General features: G+C 45.0%; 4 protein-coding genes across 4 annotated transcripts in view; all 4 read right to left on the bottom strand.

Annotated features, from left to right (window-relative positions):
* The window catches only part of slc11a2 (solute carrier family 11 member 2), a 29,633-nt gene extending 25,315 nt beyond the window's left edge, over positions 1-4,318 (bottom strand). The window contains exon 1 of the mRNA XM_063215894.1: positions 4,184-4,318. The gene's annotated coding sequence lies outside the window, so the exon portion shown is untranslated. The remainder of the gene's footprint in view (positions 1-4,183) is intronic.
* Positions 4,319-4,922: 604 nt separating this feature from the next.
* On the bottom strand, positions 4,923-9,959 carry si:ch211-159e12.5 (protein PRRC2C). Its single transcript, XM_063216678.1, has 5 exons — positions 9,877-9,959; positions 9,478-9,724; positions 7,785-9,399; positions 7,599-7,694; positions 4,923-7,358 (listed from the first exon to the last, which is right to left on the bottom strand). The coding sequence occupies exons 1-5, from the start codon at positions 9,957-9,959 to the stop codon at positions 5,299-5,301; spliced, it is 4,101 nt and encodes a 1,366-aa protein (XP_063072748.1). The 3' UTR covers positions 4,923-5,298.
* A 1,498-nt stretch (positions 9,960-11,457) lies between these two features.
* LOC134463354 (EEF1A lysine methyltransferase 3-like) lies at positions 11,458-13,832 on the bottom strand. The gene is made up of 3 exons (XM_063216568.1): positions 13,541-13,832; positions 13,334-13,445; positions 11,458-13,001 (listed from the first exon to the last, which is right to left on the bottom strand). Exons 1-3 carry the CDS (start codon positions 13,739-13,741, stop codon positions 12,604-12,606), a joined length of 711 nt encoding a protein of 236 aa, XP_063072638.1. The 5' UTR covers positions 13,742-13,832; the 3' UTR covers positions 11,458-12,603.
* Positions 13,833-15,406: 1,574 nt separating this feature from the next.
* LOC134462716 (25-hydroxyvitamin D-1 alpha hydroxylase, mitochondrial) overlaps positions 15,407-20,281 on the bottom strand; it is a 12,063-nt gene continuing 7,188 nt past the window's right edge. Inside the window, exons 6-9 of the mRNA XM_063215892.1 lie at positions 19,868-20,034; positions 19,415-19,493; positions 17,891-18,088; positions 15,407-17,723 (exon numbers count right to left, since the gene is read on the bottom strand). Of these exons, the coding sequence (XP_063071962.1) occupies positions 17,610-17,723; positions 17,891-18,088; positions 19,415-19,493; positions 19,868-20,034 (558 nt within the window). The 3' untranslated portion in view covers positions 15,407-17,609. The remainder of the gene's footprint in view (positions 17,724-17,890; positions 18,089-19,414; positions 19,494-19,867; positions 20,035-20,281) is intronic.

The following is a 20,281-nucleotide window of genomic DNA, read 5'->3' as shown; positions in this document are numbered from 1 at the left end:
TAGCCTAAAATAATCAAGGCATGCCATTTGTAAGTACATCATCTGGTAGACAGGGTCATATTGAGGGGCCATGGTGATTTTTAGGCCTGTATCTTCCTTCAAACTAAAAGCAGAGGTGTCAAAATCTGCTTGTAAATTTTGTATGCAATTCACAGGCTTGAAAAGTGGGCATGACACCCCAACTTTGGAGGGCTTCATCTCCGCACCCGTTGGACGTAGGGCGCTAATACTTGGTATTCTTTCAATTGACATCAAAAGGTATCTGTATGTTAAATATTGGGTTAATCGGAGAGGGTCACCTGGGGAGATTCTAGGGAATCATGTGAATTGACATGGAATGACCCAATATCAAAACAAACAGTAGCCGATTTCTGCTCTAACAACAGGTTTTACATGTGAGCGTTTCAGCCATACTGTTCTCACTGTCATTAAAAATACGTATACCAGCATTCCACTGCTACTTAAATATAAGGGACCAATTTATGGCTTAGACTACTTGACATAAATCTCTCTGTAGCGAAGGGGAGTAGAGTTGGCCCACTGGGACTCGAACCTGGACCTTCTGGGGTAGCATACTGGGGCTCTGACCACTACACCAAAGAACTAAGCTCGTTGGTATGACAGTCAGAGCGCACCCATAACCCTAGTAACACACTACCTTCCCCTTTAGGAAGGGGACCCCGCACGCACTTCACACACTCTTGGTGTCCCTCACATACCACCCACAATACGTCTCCCATTCCAGGATGCCCCACAGTCCATGTTGGGGTGGGTGGGGTCCCTCACACCAGCGTTATCCATCCTGGCCTGGCTAACACAGCTGGGTGCACCTCCAATGACCTCACAGCCGGTCATTCCACTGCTGAAACCCTTTGTAACGAGGGCGACTAGAGTTGGCACGCCAGGACTCGAACCCGGATCTTTTGGGATACCATACTGGGGCTCTGAACGCTGCACCAAAGAGTCAGGCTCATTGGCGTGACAGTCAGAGGGAGTGCACCCACAACCCTTGTGGTGACGGCCACTCCATCACACTCTCATACAACACACCTCCTGTAAAAAGTCTATTTCTGATGACTCGTATTAAGCTTAGACTGCACATGGGGGAAAAACTTAACTCAGCATGATATTTGCCAACATAATCACCACACTGCACCCCAGACCACACAGCAATATGTCAGACACCAACCATACCATTTTTTTTTGTCTTTTTCAACTTTATTCGACAGGACAGCGTGAGAAGTGGACAGGAAGCAAATGGGGAGAGAGACGGGGAGGGGTCGGCAAAGGACCCGGGCCAGGAATCGAACCCGGGTCAGCCGCATGGTAGACGAGTGCCCTATGGTAGGCCACGGCAGGGCCCAACCATACCATTCTAGTGTAGTGTTGCAAAATGCCATGCTGAACACATGGTACAGCAAAGACGGCCTAGAGACCCACTCAGTGAAGAAATGAAAATGTTTACTTTGGTGATTATTTTAAGGCATGGCATGACATGAATGACCAACATTACGAGAAGCTCAATTGCCTACTCTGTTCGCTAAGTGGGATTTAGCATGACTAATACTAATCCGGACATTGTGAAATCATGACAAGGCAAGAGGGGAAAATAGAAAGTTAAAAACACATGACAAGCAAACTGTGGAGGTGTAAGTTCACCATGCGAAAGAAGTAGGGCTGCGTGAAGAGCGTCTCGTGTCTTTTGTTGCAATGAAAGGGTTATTTCACTACAAAAAACAACAACAAAAAACACTTCCTGTCTCTAATTCCCACAACCAGCTCCCAGAAGGTGCAAAACAGTCGCAGTGAAATTCATTCACACACACAACCAGAAATTATAGCATTAACTACTACGGAGGACTGTGACTCTGCTTGCCTTCAGTAATAGCATAATTACAGGTGGCTGAGAGCTGGGGAATAAATTGTGAGAGAGTCTAGACTAGACGCGAGCGGGGTCTCATACTCTCATTGCCTAGCAGCTAGAATTGAGGGGGGTAGTAGCAGGGAGGGGAGGAATGTATAAAGTCCCAGGCTAGCTCACCAGTTAGTCACATGGTCGTGAAACATCAGATAGAACTCCCAGGGAGAAAATGAACTTAAGACAGAGGAGTGTAAAAGAAAAGGACAAGGGGTGCACTAACTCCCGTCCTTTTCTGTGGCCCCTGGCCTTGTGTCGCAAACTCAACGTCGTTGATGATACATGTTTCTGAGCTTATTTGATATCTTGCAATTAGCACAATTCAAAAGGTCCTTCTCTCATTGGCAATCAGGGTGTTAAATGTGGAAAGCCCCCCCCCAAAAGTTGCACAGGAAAGGACAGGGGGGGTACCTAACCCAAACTAATGACTTAACAGGGGGAAAAACACCTTTATATCATAAAGTAAAAAGACTGTCCCGTACGAATGGAAAACTGTAGTTTTTTTCACTACGGAACTATGTTTTGGGCTCCATTCTTCAGTGTTTGTCTGTGTGTTTTGTGGTAGGACTTTTTCATGTCCAACAGTGCATTTACGAAGAGAGCACTTTAATGACTTTGTGCAGAATACTGTAGTAAAACTGCAGTTTTGATGTTAAGCTTACATTACAACAGACTTTTTTTCATGCCGTGAGTATGCCTAGGGAAAATGGCAGAAAAAGTAAAAGTAGAAGTCTTCAAATCGAGAACTTTTTAGGCGGGAAAATGAGTTAGGGGTAGAGGTGGTGAAGCATTGCGTGAGCGTTGAGGTTCAGAAGAAATCTCTCTGATCACCCTGTCCCCTGCCTGCCACGTCTCTAATCTGTGGATTCCAGCTCCCTTTTATCTCCATGTCAAACATAACGGAACACACACACACTTGCCTCCAGTACACACCCAACATCCTCAACTAACTTCAGTGAGCACATGCAGTCCAATATTCTCCAGAGCAAAATACATTACATGATTTACATCCTTGTGCATGTTTTCAATACATCAAGGGACTATACCGTGTTATGTATAAACGCCACACACATTTCAGCACAAGTTGAATCAAGTTCCTGTTCTTCTTCATTTCCTCTTGGAGGGAAAAACATTACATGTGGCAGAGTTTCACAACAACTACCAGGAAGAGCAAGTGCCCCCATTCAGTCAGTATAGACTCTAGTACACCATAAAGCATTAGGCCTATGCTATACAAGGAACCCATATAGGCACGCGTCATGTGAAGCTACGTTTACAAGTCCAGTTTCATCGTGGAGCCTACTGTTCTCAAATACTGCTGAAGATAGAGAAAGCAACACTGATGACAGACGATGGCACACCAAACACTGCCATGGAGGAGCATGCATGCCAAAATGTCATGGGGCACTGTGACTCATCAGCAAACGCCAGCCTGCCAGGCTTTCTACATGTTGCCCTTGGACAAAAAGCTTTTATCTAAATTGACACAGAGTGCCAGTGAGATTTTAAAGTAATGGCAGGTGGGCGAGAAAAAGGCCTTGACAGGTTGGAAAGAAATGGAAAAAATAGGCTGCTTTCCCAGACCAGTCAAGGACATTGACTGGCTAGACAGATTACCTACTCAATCAACTAGAGCGTACAGAAAGGAGTGATGGATGTTTTGGTGTCTCTCACAAAGAATAGAGCAATTCAAATCAGTATAAATATGTTGTGTTTTATGACAGCGAATGTACAACTAGTGCTATGCATACACAAAACACTTGCCTGCCCACTTAACACACAGCTAAAAAGATAACATACCGAGATAATGGAACTCGGTGGATCCTGTCCGACTGTCTGATCAGAACACTTGACTTGACCAACGACAGCTGTAGACTACATTCTTGTTATAAAATTGATGGATCTAGTTTGACTCACCAATGCAATCAATGGAATAGTTATAAGCAAATCTTTCTATGGAACACAGAGCATACCCCAACACACCAAGATGACACTTCAGCACGCAGGTAAATTTGGTTAGTTAGCCAACAACCAGGACTTCCATTATTACACAATATCTTGAGCTAACTGAAACCACACAGCGCCTCAATTGATGTGGGTAATGATTTGATACGATGAAGACAGGTCAAATGACAAACATATAACTTTTCTAGGCCACATAGCAGTCTCTTTGACCGTGGACAGACATATTAGCATGTTAGCGGCGGTACATATTGCAGGATCAGGAAGGGGAAATAACGGGATGTGGGTAAACAGGACACTTACCCGTGTGTCACTTGTGCAGATAAATGGACCTTAATTGTATGTAAAGGCTGTAGTTAGGCATACTCCAGACAACATTAGGACATGACTGCGGCTAACAAGCTGAAGGCATGAGAAATCCTTGCGACACACATTTTCCTTTGAAACCACGCCTCCTCCAGATGATGTCAAAAGATGGAGCCGGAAGTCACCTGTCCCCGTATGTGATTTTTAGCTGTTAAAAGACTTAGTTTTTAATATTGATTCATCCGTTACTGTGTGTTTAACCTGATATTTAATATGCCACCTCAAAAGAAACAATATGAAAAAAATACATTTTGAAACATTTCCACTCGTTCACATCACATTTTCTTCTCTGAGCTCATCAGCTCATATGAAAATGCCGACCTCTAGTGGTTTATAAATGCATAACAGCTATGTTAAGACCTCTGACCTTACCTGTCAAAGAGGATGAAAGCACAGCCCTTATGCTTCCTTTAAAAATGTGATGGAAGTCTTTGATTTTGTATCGACTCACAGACTTTTAATTAGATTATTATGATGTTGGTTGAGAAAATGAAACGTTTTTGCTTATTGCATACTGTGTGAGAAGAAGTGGAAATGACAAACCACTGTAACACAATACATATAAGCTGTGGACAAAAATATATATAAAAGGACAAAAAAGCAGATAACAGTTAATTTATTTTCAAATCCACATAGATTGTACATAAACAGATTCTCAAAACAAATATTACCTTATTAGGACTATACACAGCAAAGGAACATGGAGATTCCAGAACAGATAGGTTAGGGAACATCACGAAACTGTATGCATTTAATATACCTCTTACCCTAGGCTACTGTTAGATGTACAATACACAGTATGTCTATTCTCTCTTTTTTCAACTGTACTCTCCCTTAATCTGACTGTAAAAGTGGAAAATATTCACATCAGACTAATCTATTTTCGCTGTACTTTAAGTAGACCTCGGTTACTGTGATTAACTCGTCCTGGCACTCTCACCAGTGCCATTTCCAATCTGATTTCATAAAATGTCCTATATAACTCTGACATTTAATTTAGCCTGTCTGGTTCAATTACTATTCTGTCTTTAACTGCCTCACATTGCTGTCTACTACGCATCATAATCAGAGGACAGGGTAGCCTGTGATTCAGTAACACCTTCTGATTGCCTGTTCTCCTCCACTCCTTCAGTGGTGTAGATTTTGACAGATCCTTTGCTCCCCTCTTTTTCACTGGCTAACATGGGTGTTTCGTGCATTCCCGCCAAATCAGTGTCATTGCTGCCATCCAAGTCGTTGTCATCACTTTGTGATGTTTTAGTGATAACGTCAAGCTCTTCATTCAAGCTCTCAGTCTGGTCTGAAAAGGTTGTGAAGTCCTCTGCTCTGCCATCCTCTGCCTCAGTCTCTAAGAGCCTGTCCTCTCCCTCCTCCCCTTCTCCCTCCCCATCTCCCATGATAACAGTGTCTCTGGAGGCATGGCTGTCCGAACTGCTGCATGATAAGGTATCCTCCTCTGAATGCCCTTTGCTACCCCCTTTACCCGGTTTAATCAGATTGAAGGATCCCAATTCACCCTCTGCGACTGTCCCACTCGCAGAAGCACTCCTGTCACTGGTAGAGCACTGATGTTCCGCAGCGTTCCAGTATTGTGACGTCACTTCCTGTAAAGTCCACGCTTCATGATCAAACATCGAATCGTCGTCCAGGTCTAAGTCCACAATGTCTGAGCCAACACTGTCCGGGTTTTCCCACGACTCTGCTGCCTCCTCCTCCTCGTTCTCTGAGTCTGGTGCCGTGTGCTTACGGATGCGGTGCACAGCGTCCCAGAGAGACTTTGGGCACTGAGCCTCCTCTTTGGGGACAGGAGGAGGGGGTGCTGATGTCACAGGAAGTGACACTTCAACACGGGACACAGACTCAGGGCATTCATGAATTTCAGGTGTTGGTAAAGGGCTTGATGGAGGTGGTGGATCTGGGATGGAGCTGATGGGTGGTATGGGAGAAGCGCCCAGTGGTGTGGAAGGGCCTGAGTGAGACTGAGGAGGAGCAGAAAGAGGAACAGGAGGGGGACTTGAGGGAGGAGGAGGAGGAGGAGAGATGGAGGGTGGTGGGGTGGTAGAAGATGGGGTGGATACATTTGACAGAGGAGGAGGCGGAGGCGGAGGTGGTGGTGGTGTCAGAAGCATAAGTTGAGGAGAGAGAGGAGGCGGAGGAGGGGGAGTTGGCACGGGTAGAGGGGATATGGAGGGAGAAAGGGGCAGGGAGGGAGTGGAGGGCGGAGATGGAAACCTACAGTCCGGAGATGGAGTAGGAGAGGCTGGAGTGACCAGCGGCCCAATAACGTCAACATTTGCTGGAAGCATATCTGATTCGGAAAGGTATTCATTGTTTGTGGTGGACTCAGGTGGAGAGGAGGGCTCAGTAGGCTCCATGGAGCCTTCCTCATGCAGGGACTCACAGGGCGTGTTAGACCTGGATGTGGATGGTGAAACAGAGCTAGAGAGGGATTGCACTGTGCTGTCTGAGCAGTCTTTAGATGAGGTGAGGGAGACTGTTACAGAGGGCATCTGCAACTCCTCAATAAACGGATCCTCTGACTCCTGACCGACGTGCGGACTGAGTTCGGTGGGTGTTCTGATCAGCATGTCTGATTCTGCATCGAGACCATCCTCTTGTCTATCACTGAAACTATTATACACATTTTCGTCTTGCTCATGGGCCTCATGTAGTTGTTGAGTGCTGTTCTCATCACAGCGATTCACTACAGATTCACCACAGCCATTCGTCTCAGTTTCAAGTGAACTCTCCGCAGTCGCATCAGCATGCTCACTACAGGTTTCCGAGTCCTGTTTGTCTGTGTCTTGACATGAGGCAACTGCTGGCACACTCTCCATAGGACACTCATGGCATTCATCTGACATTTTATTAGGTTCGCTTGATGGCAATGTGTCCTCTGTTCGTACCTGATCAACAAAATCTGCGTTCTGGCCATTAGGTTCTGAACATGGGATTGCTAAGATTCTTGTAGCTCTATCCTGCAGTGACTTGCTCTCTGTGATGGTTTCTGGTGATTGCAGAAGGTCAGAATTAGGAGACTCGATGTGTTCTCTCTGCTCTGTTAAGTTTGTATTCAATGACTCTGGTTGAGTTTCAAGTTCAGACTGATTACCTGCTGAAGATGTCTCAAGCTCCAATTTGGTGCTTGTGCATGTCTCGTTGGATTCCTGCAAATCTGATGGCTCTTTGCCAAGTTTATTATCATCACCATTAAGTGATGGTGAGCTTTCAGCTACATCGTTATTAGAGTTTTGAAGTGAATTTGAACTCTGGCCGACTGGCTCAGGTGCAGGGACCACTAGATTGGCACTTTCAGCAGGTTCAGCCTCACATGGACTGCATGGCGGTGTGCAAACATACTGAACGTGTTCCTTCTTAGGGGGGAAGATGAACTCGACCCTGACAACAACACAGGTGGCATCAATTACTAAAATGCCATTGTCGCTATCTGCGGCCAAATCCTTACTGACTTCTGTTTGACTTTCCTTATCGCCATCATTTACATTATTCTTTGGGTCCTGCACAACAAGAGCCTGACTGTCATCTTTACCTGTGTCATTATTTTTCTCTGTCATAGAATTTGATCGGCTGGGCACCTTTGGCTGTCTCCACAAGGGGAACTTCACCGATGTATCACTTTGTGGCTCCTGCTGCTGCATGTCCGTCTTTCTGGCTGGGAGATATGTCGGCGAGGACGTCTTGGCCTGTCCTTTCGAGGGAGTCTCCGCGGCGCCGTCTCTTTTGACGCCCATGGTATTGAAATTCCTCCTCGCCGCCTGGAGCTTTGACCCACACCTCTGGATGGCCCGCCGCAGTTCCTCTCTGTGCGCTGCCTCGTTTTCATCATCCATCCAGTGCTGGAGCCCCCTGGGTTTCGGTCGCTGGTCCTTGTCCATTCCATGGCCATGTGTGTCAGACGACGGAACACCAGAGGTAGCAGAGCCGGGCTGCTGTCTGTCAGGGGCTGCTGCTTCTGCAGAGTCAACCTCGTCTGCGAGTTGTGGATGCTGACTCTCTTCTGACCCCTGTGGTGGATGCGGCTGTGACTGAGCTGCCTGGGGCACCCCGGGATGCGGAGTCACAGCAAACAAGGGCAAAGACTGGGCCTTGAGTGGGTCCTCTGGAGAGCTGGAGAGGCCTGTTAAACCACCCATGCGTGACACCAAGCAAAAAATCGTCTCCCCTCCTCTTCGTTTCTTCGGCTTGCTTTTAGTGTTCTCCTCAGGGCCTGGTGGTGCCTCGGTGGTTGGAACCGGTGTCACCTGGGGCTCCGTAGTAAGGCCCTGCGGTTGATGGTGATAGTACACCTGAGGCTGTTGATTGTGTGTTGTTGTGGTAGCAGTGGTGGGGTTCCATGATTTCAGCCTGAGTGGATCTTGGTGGTATGCACTCCTGTCATATGCCAAGTGGCTCTCAGCAGCCCTCCTCCACTTCAGTCCTTCCATGTCGTCTGCGCTGCACCTCTCCCTCTGGGGTAGCACCGTGTAGTCATGCCTCCTCACAGCTGGCAGGGTGCAGTAATTCTGCAAATGTTGTCTGTTCCTGACCTGTTGTTCCCAAGCAGGGTCCCAAGCAGGCATGTTTTCTCTGAACTGTGGCCTAGCAGGTTGATGCTGTTGGGCTGACTGACTCGCTGTCTGTGGAGTGCTGTAGGGTGGCGGTGGGATGTAGCAAGGAGGGGAGCTGAAGGTTCTCCTTTGGAGGCTGAGGTTGGCGGCATTTCCCTTCACTCTGGGCGTCTTTCCAGGGTCAGGGACTGCAGCGGGGGGTGGAGCTTTATACGGCGGAGGCTGCCGGGTGTCCTGTCTTTCCCACTGTCCCCAGTCTCTCGTATCGTACGGTAACGGCGCCCCTACGGTGGCCGCGGTTGGGGGTTGCCTGTGGTACGCTTCCCCACCGTAACCTCTGCCTGCCCAGTCCTGGGTTTGTGGACTGGTCGTGGCCCCTTGAGCGGCGCCCCACAGGCCCGCCTCGAGGCGCTTCCTCCTGGGGAGGGAGTTGCAGTAGCGGGCCGCCCAGGCCTCCAGCTCCCGATAACTGCTACTACTCAAGCTCCTCTTGGCTCCCTCCTTACGGTAGTGAACAGGATTTTGGGTGTGAGCAAGGGACTCCCATCTTTGGCTTTGTAAAACCCTTTCTCTCTCTCTTTCCCTCTCCCTCTCCCTCTCTCTTTCTCTCTCCCTCTCTCTTTCTCTCTCCCTCTCCAGCCTCTCTGTCTGCGCTCTCTGCACCTCTCTAAGCAGCCACTCCCTCTCGGATCGCTCGGGCACTGTCTGTTCTGCAACCTGTCGCCGGGTTTGGCTCTCTAAGGCGAAGGGGAAGTGTTGAGAGGCTCCTGGCTCGGTCCAGTTGGAGTAGTCTTGCAGCACCCCTCCAGTTCTAGATCCTGGCATCGTCCAGTAGTTAGGCTCGCACACACGGTCGGGCTGCGCGTGTAAGTACTGGTGATAATCTCCAACATGCCCCTTGTCTGGATAGCTAGTAGCAAAACAAAAATCACATACAGACACAGACAGATTTGTATTGACTTCAAATGGGTTGTTTGATTAAATATTGTACAGCATGCACTGCTTAAACAACATTTGTGTAGTTGTAGGATTAAAAGTACACCAAGCACTACGTCAACTTACACTTGAGAGTAGTATCGTCCAGGAACTGTTCCATATTTTCCATGTTGAGGTGCCTGTGTCTGATTCCCTGTCCAAAATGCCATCTGTAGAGTTTCAAAGATCACGATCAAACTCTTGAACAAAGTTTCAGACACAAAATAACACTTCCCTATTATGCCCATTGAATTACATTGCTATAATGGATCAGGGAAGTAACTACTTCAAAATGTATCCAATGTTGTTGAGGTAATAGGTCTCAAATGTTCATTCAAATGATTTTATGGATTTAATTCTAAGCCATAGTTACCTCAACAACAACATCAACAACAACTACAACAACAAATGACCTTGTCCTGCACAATTTACAAGTCACATTTACTAGCAGTACTAGCAAAACTACTGACACCTAACTGATATCTTCAATCGATGCCACACTCACCTCCAATACGATTTAAAACTATTCTGGGATGCCGTTTTCCACTGGGCAGTGTGATGCTCTCAATCCTCCACGCTCGCTGGTGACTTGCTCTGAAAAAGGTGAATGTTTGTGGTGTCTTCTCCTCCCTTGGTGTTCCTGAACTCCCTCTGTGGCAGCATGGCAGTCTCTCTCTCCCACACTAGTGTCCAAAAGCCCCCTACGGTCATTTGTTTACGTTCAGAGTCTCGAAGGAATTCTTTAATTAAGTATGTGGAGTAACTGACACCTCCCTCACCTCTTCTCTGTAGAACTCTTTCTTTTGAGTGACAGGACAGCAGACTGTGCTTGTGATTGAGATGCAGAGAGAGAGAGAGAGAGAGAGAGAGAGAGAGAGAGAGAGAGAGAGAGAGAGAGAAAGAGAGAGAGAAATCTATTGTGCTAACCAAGTGACATGGACAGCATCTGGATCACAGTTCACTCAAACGTGCACACACGCCCCACATACACACACACTGGGCGACCCGCACCAATGTGACACTGCAGAAAAAACAGCACCAAATGCTGTGCTCAGCATAGTTGTGGAGTCAATTGTTCAAGGAACAAAGCTGACATGTCTGCCCTCGACCAGTATGTCTGCTGTGAGTTAGTTAGTAGGCCATTTACAGGCAGAATACAGCATACAATAGGGGTGGGAGTGAAAGTGGTGATGCAACTGTGGCGGAGAAAGTGTGTGAAAAAAGCACAAATATGACAGCTGCGACAGCTTCATATTTATCTGGGACTTGTACTTGGAGGAACATACTTGAGCACTGACAAGGCACATTTTGCTTATTGGACAGACATTGGACCCGGGGCCTGTTTTTGTCTTTTTGATTCAAAATCAACTTCAAACGACTAATTATCTGGTGTTGATTCAGTTAGACATTGGCTGCACATATCTGAATATGATTGAAATGCTTGGCCGTATGAGTAACTCAGTTTTTATCAATATTCCAGTGACAAAACATGTGCAGTGTGTGAGTGGAACACAGGACCAGTTACACCGCCTTGCATAGTGCATATATACTGGCCACATAAACGATGTAGAGGAGCATATAGTACGCCATTTGACTGTAGATGGCAATCAGTTGTTTTCTCCACTGAGCGCCAGTCTGGGGGGAGGAGGGGTGGCCATTGCTTTTCTTTCAAACTCCCCAGCGGAACAAACAGGCTTTTCTCTCTGAACAGAAATCCTGTGCATCAGCACAGAGCAGGACGGGGGACAGGATGAAAGGATCCAGTCGTTTAGCAACAGGGGTTCTACTGATAGCGAAATCTGCCTGTGTGGACAAAAAAAAAAAGGTTGGACGTTTGGACGGGTCAACCAGCCATACTTTAATCATGTGCCATAGCACTTTCAGGGTAATTTACAGAGAGACACAACATTATTGTAATGCATCATAACTTGTATCAAATTTCAGTCATACTGACTGGACATCTTCAAATTCCCACACAGTGGATTCAACAAATGAAGGGCAACACTGTCCATATAGTACCCTAGTTCCTATCTCGTTTACCTTAAAATGGTGATTTTTAAATTATTCAATAACTTAACATACAGTATACATAATGTACTTGTTTGTGCCACAGCAACTATTTTGGTTTGTAAAGACCACTACAACAAACTGATCAGCTGAACTAATTTGGAATGTAAAACCAATGTGTGTACACTGTTATTAAAACTTCTTTGGTTATGAAAATATAATTAACATGCATGAGCATAATCTTCTTTAAGACACCCACTGAATTTTAAGGCACGCTCTTCACTCCTGGGTCCTTCAATGAAATGAAACAAAATGAAATTCCACGACTTTCCCTGACCATAAAAGAGAAAGTCCATGTCCACCTGTAATGCCCTAGCATGGTTCTCACGCAGACCCTTGTGTATTTTCACCCAACTTCGTTGGTAACAACCATCTGCGTGAGAACCAGGTTAGTAATGCCATGCCCAACATATTGATGTAAAAAAAAGCTCTGTGGTGATCACTTTGAAATATCCAGTCTTGGAACCTGCATTGACCAGGCATGTTTTCCTGATTGATGCAAGCTTCTTGAGATGTCTTAGACAAAACAAAAACAACACAATACAACGAAAACTGTAAGAAATAATGATTCACTGCCAGCTTTGAAATTACACTCCCTGTGCACTGTTATCAAGATTTCCTGACATTCCCTGATTGTGCATGCAAAATAGTGTAAAATTCCACGATCCTCCCTAATTGGAATAACTTCCATTGAAAAAAAATTCCCTGCATTCTTCAGAAATCCCATGACCCGTTCGAACCCTGTAATCAAACATCTTTCCTTATAGTTGCCCTGTGAATGTTGATATTCTGCTCTGCATCACGTTGCACCACCTCAACACTGAACCTTTGAGGCAGGTCATAATCAAAGAAACGCGGAGCTCCATGTTCCCTGCGCATCTTGGACGAGAGGTACACCACCGCTCCATGCTTGCACAAATGACTGAGAGTCTCTACAAGAAGTGGATAAGTGTCAGCCAGGTAGACAATATCTGCACCAAGCACCAGGTCCCAGTCGGAGGGGAAGTTCTCCTGATCCTGACCCCAGGAGAGAGGGGCAACGGTGGGCTCGCCGGAGGGCCAGCCCCCTGGAGGTGTGTTGTTGGATACATTGATCTTGAGTTGTGGTACAGCAAGCGGCAAATCTGTGATGGTTACATCAGCTCCTGCAGAATTGAACAGTGAGACATTTCAACAGCATGTTCCTGTGAACAGTATACACTACTTGTCATTAACACTAGCACTTCTAAAACAGGCTACAAAACTGACAAGTGTGGCCATAAGGGCTACTCATACATCCACATGGAGTAGGCCACACACCTAATAGGCCAACTGTTCGCATAAAAAATAACACTTGAAATCTCATTTCAACATGTAATGCTCTCCATATCAAACATTATGGTAATTAAGTTATGACTCCTAACGGATAAAAGGTGAACATTCAGTTCAGAAGTCTTCAGCTATATGTCTTATACGCTTATTAGATGGTTTTACCCACCCAACCGTGCAGCCAAGATCCCCACAATCCCAGTTCCAGCTCCTAACTCGATGATCTTCTTTCCCTTCAATGGAACTTCATTGGCTTCAAAGAAACGACATAAGTGGAGAGCCTAGAAACAAACGAAGACATGTTGCGTTCGGCACGTTTGGTTAGTACTTACTTACATTTTAATAGGTTTAAGATATATATACTTTTTTTACTTACAGCGTCCCACACTGGCGCAGCCACCCCCAGGTTAGCGCTGAACGCCTGAGTGATTTTAAACTCCTCGCCACAGAATTTGTAAACAGAATCCGAAATGAAAGTTTCCTCAAATAAGCCATCTTCGACAGGGAACACTTCCATATGAGCCCCATTCATATCGGCAATAGTCTGAGCTGCAACACCGACGACTGGACTAAGCATGTAATTACTAATGTATACGTGGTTTATAAAATGTTCCTATAACCGTAGGCCTACCTGTGCCAAGTGGCATTATTTACATCGAGTGTACACGTGTTGCTAAACCATCTCCACCTGACGTCATATATTTGCGACATCTTCTGTCGACAGATGGCAGCCTGGTGGCAGCAGAGATCAGCAGATCAGAAAGCAGTGCAAGAATCAAGATTTTTTTTCCCAGCATCCAATCAGAATTGCAAATAGCAGAACCGCAATATGATAGAGATTCAATGCAAAATACATTAAATCAGCATTTACAGATTTAATTCAAATATAACATAGCTAGGCCTATAGGGCAAGGGGAAAGTACTAAAAGTTAACATAGTATTACAAGTCTAGTGTTCCATAGCTGCAAACTTTTAATATTTAATGATATAATCATTGTACAGTTGTGAAGAGTCAATTTAAATGTAACTTGATGTTACTTATTTTTTTCTTGTTGGCCAGTAATAAATGACGATTAAATCAGGGGTTCATAGGTTATGTCAAAATGTTTTTTTTTTTTTTTTTTAAACATGGCAGTGGTGACACCTTTATGTCCAAAATGTAATGTAATCATCGATGGTCTTCTCAGTCTTGGTAGGCCTACTCAGAGCCGTGGGCCTACTCACTGTCAACTTTTTTGATTGGTACAATGCATTCTACAGTTGAGCCACACGATGGGGCAAGAATGAGTGACACTTTTGGTGTGTGTGTGTGTGTGTTTATGTGGTGTGTGTGTGTGTGTGTGTGTGTGTGTGTGTGTGTGTGTGTGTGTGTGTGTGTGTGTGTGTGAGCGAGAGAGAGAGAGAGAGAGAGAGAGAGAGAGAGAGAGAGAGATGTGTAAGCACACACACTTATCTACATTCTTCTTGTCTGGCTCACAAAGTAGCTCTGGTTAAAGATTAATGTCATTCGCCATACACGTAGGCCTATGGCTGAGCCTCAATTAGCCACTGCATAGTTAGAATTAGAAAAAAATAAATGGACAAATATGTAAAATATGCAAAGCATTTAATGCTGAATAAGCATTTAAGATGCAGCAAGGCAACAAAGCTTTATGGCACAATGTCCTAATTCCTTAGAGCCAAACTAACAGACTACTTCCTACAGTCTTTCAAGATGCATTTTGTTGGGCTTTGGGGAAAAACAGAAGACTTGTGAGGAAAAGCCAGCGGAGGAGGATAAGAGGAGATGTGTAAAGTGTTAAAGTGTTGGTTGTTACTAGAATGGCTTTGACCAAGTGGTGGTGCAATACCAAAGACCGTGTTTTTAATGGTGTTGCAGCCTACTAGGGAATGAATGGTAAAGCGTTCCACTGGTGGGAGAGCGCATACTGTGAGGCTGCCAAATGTGTGATGCAAGCACTCGATTCAAAAACCTCTTGGTCACCACTTTGGATGGCCTCCCAATTCAGCGGAGAGCTCCCAACAAGAACCGCACTACTCAGCAGAGGAGTTCTGTGAAATTCTGCTGCTGGAGCTCGTATCTAAATATTAGTTCATGTGTTTGAACGAGCGGGCTGGGGCAGACCAGCCAGAATTTGAGTTACACGGTCTTGGGAAAAAAATTGGATGGGTAGGAGAGGGAGAGGGGGAGGGTACTCAATTACTCCGAAAAGAAAACGAAACGAGCCAAGCAATTGTTGTTCTTTTTTTATTAGCATTACAAAAGATAATAAATATACATGTATAACTTTAACATAGTATAGCATGACATACTGTAATTTGAGCACAGGGGAATATGATTAATCAGAAACAATGTTAGCTCGTGCTGTGTGATATCTTCTAATGTGTTGGTGTGTGGCTGGTAGTGTTCTGTTACAGTTACCAAGGAGGCATATGTTAAGTAAATATATGCTGTATGTATGTGGTCACAGTTTAATGCAAACAATTTTGGTCTAAATTCAACACAAACATTTCAAGTTTGATTTTCCTCACGGAGATATACAAAATCTACAGGCTAAGAATCATGTGGGAGCCTGGGAGCTCGGAGGCCCTCGTTGCAGGGCTGCATATGGTGTATGGTATCCACGGAAACCCCCCTGATGTATCATACATTAGCACCATGATGAATGGCTGAATGACCTGTTCATGTACTTTTTAGTACAGTATAGCACCAGTTTAAAAACATCAGTGTATGTAGTAGTAGCAGCACCAACATTATATTATGCCATTACATTACATTACAGCAGAGAATGGCTTTCAATTCACGGCAACGTACTGTATATGGCTGCATCTGAGTGGCTTCATATCTACATACAGCAAACTACTGGATGAATCCATGATTCTGAGTCTGTTTTGGCAATGAGTCAATTGCACACATCAACACAAACCAGAGGTTGAACGTAACTAAGTATTTTTACTTCGTTACTGTACTTGAGTAATTTTTTTGGGAATTTGTATTTACTTGAGTAAAAATAAAAATGCATACTTTTACTTTTACTCAGTTACATTTTTTGACAATTACTTGTACTTTTTACTCCTTACATTTCTAGAAGAAGACTTAGTTACTAGTTACATTTATCCTAGGTTTTCCTGTTGTGTTTCATGGATATTTGAGTAGCCTCAGCTGCGGGAAGGGAGACGGGACCAAGCCCCTCTTCCAAACTGACACCCAGACAGAAAAGATACTTTAAAAAACATTAACAGGACTCCATAGTCATGTTCAAATAGAACCGAAAACCGTTGCAGAAACATTTTCCTATTGGATCAAGTAGGCAGACATGGAGAAAGACAGCCATTGTGCGAGTAGGCCTACTTGTACTTTTGTACTCAAAAAGTACATTTAAGTTAATTTTAGTACTTAGGACTTTTACTTAAGTACATTTTTGGTGTACAACTTTTACTTTCACTTGAGTAATTTTTTCGCAGGGTACTTCTACTTACACTTAAGTACACAACTTCAGTGTTTCTTCCACCTCTGATTAAAACAATAAGTGAACCGTCACAGACATGCTGCCAATGAACAGTTGTAGCACCATTAGAATAGATTCACTTACAGTATGTCACCGTACATTTTTTGAGATTTTTTTTCTCTGGACGTCAGTTTTAAGTCACAGGTTCGCATCATACAGTGGAACAACCATGTCCCATGAATCCTCAACACATCACATAAGGGTCATAGTCTTTGCTTTTCAAGTATTTCATTCTGGTTAGGTCTTAACCTAGTCAAGTGCTTTCCTGTTTCCAGACATGGCACAGTTTACAAAGGAGAACAAAAAAAAGTGTCAAATCGTTCGATTTCTGATGTGGCATTTTGCATCTATACTGGTTGTTCATTACTTCTGAACAGCACTAAGTGTTTCCAGCATTTCTTCACATAGACGAGATTGCACATCTTGATGTTGAATGCCTTGCTGTAGAGCATCTCCCCTGAGAACAGCCAGGACTGGCTCCAACAACCGTTTCCCTCTACCAGCTAGGATGGAGTGGCCAGCCGCTGCCTAACCACGGACTTCTAACTGTTGTTACATCAGCCTATCCTAACCTTAACACAGCAAGAAGAAAATAAAAAACGCTCATGTGAGCAGCAACGATGGGAGTACGGAGCAGTGCCACTGTTGTAATGGGGAGAACTAGTGTCGGGGTCTTGACTTGCGCTACTGTACTGTGTGTCGCACATTCTGGAACTGGAATCTTACACTATGGGCCAGCCCAAACTTTTTTTGCTCATGTTGCTATGGTAACAAGTCTCACCAGGGCTGGTCTACCCTGGAGACCTTGCACCGGGGCAACCTGAGGCGCTTCGGGCACTGGGCCTTCTTCTTTGTTTTGTTTGTGGTTCGCATGGAAGCGAAGCGGCGTTCTCTTGTTGGCAATGAGAGAAAGTCGGCCAACACGAGGGCCTTAGCTCAGCGTTCCACGAACATCAGGTTGATCTCACTCTCTGGCACCAGCAGCGTTCGGGTCATTGGCCGCACCTCGCCGCCCTCTGGGTCTGGCCTCACCTCGAATTGGGTTACAATCTGAAAAGCAAAACAAAAAGCGCTTGTGTTAATAACAGAGCGATCGTCCCAGTAGTGGTGACATCAGATTTGAATGCAATAAAAAGCTAGAAGAAGCATACTTTAACACACAGTATGTCCACACACACGCACATACGCACGCACACACACACGCACAATCTACTAACCCGGGCAATGGCCAGGTACAGCTCCAGTTCGGCAATGCGCCGGCCGATGCAGCTGCGCTTGCCCACCCCGAAGGGAAGCGAGGCGTAGGGGTGGTGGCCCTCATCCCTGTTGAGCCAGCGCTGGGGCACGAAGGAGTGTGGCTCCGGGAACTGAGCAGGGTCCCGCGACGTGGCAAACTGGCAGAGGGTGATCAAGGTCTGGAAGGGGGGGCAACAGAGTTATTAATTAAGGTGCAACACACACACCAGAACTGCACCAGAACTACAATGCAAAAAATGCGCTGACCGCATTGTTGAAAATTGAGTTACTATAATTTTGATGACATATACTATAGCAAAATTATTGATATATGCCTAAAACTACTTATGCTGGACAACAGAATAATTTTACGGTCATTACTCAGTGCTGAACTTTGGGCAGTTACTGCCTTTTTGCTTTGTAGGGCAGAGAAGAGAATGTGCTGGTGACATCACATTACATCACATCACATTACATAACATTACATTACACTTCCATGACCCTTTTATCCAAGGCGACTGACAGTTATTTACAGGGTGTTGGTTACAGTCCCTGGAGCAATGTGGGGTTAGGTGCCTTGCTCAAGGGCATTGACTTCCGTCATACTGTAGATGGAGGTGTAGGGAGAGGTAAGGGTGGGATTTGAATCTGCAACCCTGTGGTCATAACACCACCTGCCTAACCACTAGGCCATGGCTGCCCTATTGTTTATGAGGGTGCACAACGCACACCAGAAGAGGAGGTGGTGGAGGAGAGATACAACACTTTACAGAAAGAAAAAAGTGCCTTCCGCGGGTTGAAACCTTTCGGCAAAAACTGTGGTGTGCAGCCTTTTTTCTGTCTTTAAATGGGTGAAAACAGCGACCGCAGGGTCAACTCTGGAGCACAGAGATTGGAAGGGACTGGCTAGCTAGCTGGCAGGTCTACAGGCTTTGCTGTTGTAACTTGCCCCTTTAGCCCATATTAAAGCACCATGAAATGTCAAACAAACTGACTTTCCAGGAAATTAAAACGTACCGATGCGGATAACACGCAACATATGCATCGCACAGAACTGTATGAGCTGAGCTGCGCTGCGCTGTGTGGCTGTGTGTTTATTGTCGTTTCGATTCATGCTGAGTCGACACTATTCATGTTGAGTGAGTGAGTCTACTTCTGCTCCTGGCCAGTCATCAAAAACCATGCATATCTCCTAAAACCACATTTATATATATATATATATATATATATATATATATATATACACACACACACACATATATATATATATATATATATATATATATATATATATATATATATATATATATACACACACACACACACACACACACACACACACACACACACACACACACACACACACACACCACTATGGCATGACACAGAGTCCTTAGTAATGATGACTTGGTCATTAAGGTATCAACAAACTTACAACGGGGACATGTCTTATATTAAAAAGAACACACAGCATGGTAAAAAGGCCAAACATATATTGCACTTACATTTTTTGGAAGGAGGTAGTCTCCAACTTTAATATCCCGATGAACAACCCTGGCATTTGCTGGAATGACTGGATAGAGCCTAGAAGGAAAGAAAACGAAAAACTGTTACTTAGAGAGAAAATCACAAACCTAAATGTAGGGAGAGTGTTGGCATTTTTAAACCTAAGACTAGCCTCAGTAATGTCTGAATTGAATAACCTCGTTATTTGCAGAGTTGGTATTACACAGGTTGTTGTTGTGTCGTAATCTGTTGTAGCAGTGTTGTTATGATGGAGTTAAGGCTTTTTCAGCGCAGAGTGAACAGGTCCCTTTGACGGGCCCATCTGCACTAAAAAGGCTACAACAGACTTAAACCTTAAACTTGGAAGATTGCACTATGCCTGTGCCCTGAAAAAATGCCCTGAAAAATGACAATGAACGTAAGTGTAGGAAACTAAAGGTAGAGGAGCTCACCTGAGCACCTCCTTCACTACAGCCTTGAGGAAGGGCATACGGGCCACATCTGCAGCCCCCGGGATGAGTCTGTCACCCATCACGGCCTTCACCTCGGCCCTCAGTGACTCCTGGATATCAGGGTGGCGCGCCAGCTCGTACAGCGACCAGGACAATGTGCCAGAGATCTGCCATGATGGAGAGAGAGAGAGAGAGAGAGAGAGAAAGGTTAGCACAATCAGATAATAACCAGCCGTACGCTTTCAGAAGATAGCAGCACATCACATTCTGTCACTTAGACAAACTTGGAGTACCTTTGTTTGTCGCATTGTCATTGCCTTTTGTCAAACTTCTAGACATGGTTAAAAAGGACTGCATTTATATACTGTAGTACAGTACATTCCCTATTTCCTCGTCATCCCCATACATGAGCTC

Source organism: Engraulis encrasicolus, chromosome 14 (genome assembly GCF_034702125.1).
Source record: "Engraulis encrasicolus isolate BLACKSEA-1 chromosome 14, IST_EnEncr_1.0, whole genome shotgun sequence".
Classification (NCBI taxonomy): Eukaryota; Metazoa; Chordata; class Actinopteri; order Clupeiformes; family Engraulidae; genus Engraulis; species Engraulis encrasicolus.
Note: the sequence above shows the minus strand (reverse complement) of the source record. Positions and strands in the feature narration are given on the sequence as shown.

What these genes read in the sequence shown, in the direction of transcription:
- si:ch211-159e12.5 (XM_063216678.1), bottom strand. Translation starts at nt 9,959, where the DNA reads ATGGCATTTTGGACAGGGAATCAGACACAGGCACCTCAACATGGAAAA. An exon ending in GGGAGTGGCTGCTTAGAGAG is followed by an intron (nt 9,400 to 9,477) that starts GTGCAGAGAGCG and finishes AGGGAGAGGGAG; the next exon opens with AGGGAAAGAGAGAGAGAAAG. An exon ending in TGACACAGGTAAAGATGACA is followed by an intron (nt 7,695 to 7,784) that starts GTCAGGCTCTTG and finishes ATTTGGCCGCAG; the next exon opens with ATAGCGACAATGGCATTTTA.
- LOC134463354 (XM_063216568.1), bottom strand. Translation starts at nt 13,741, where the DNA reads ATGCTTAGTCCAGTCGTCGGTGTTGCAGCTCAGACTATTGCCGATATG. An exon ending in CTGCGCCAGTGTGGGACGCT is followed by an intron (nt 13,446 to 13,540) that starts GTAAGTAAAAAA and finishes GTTTGTTTCTAG; the next exon opens with GCTCTCCACTTATGTCGTTT. An exon ending in GATCTTGGCTGCACGGTTGG is followed by an intron (nt 13,002 to 13,333) that starts GTGGGTAAAACC and finishes TCAATTCTGCAG; the next exon opens with GAGCTGATGTAACCATCACA.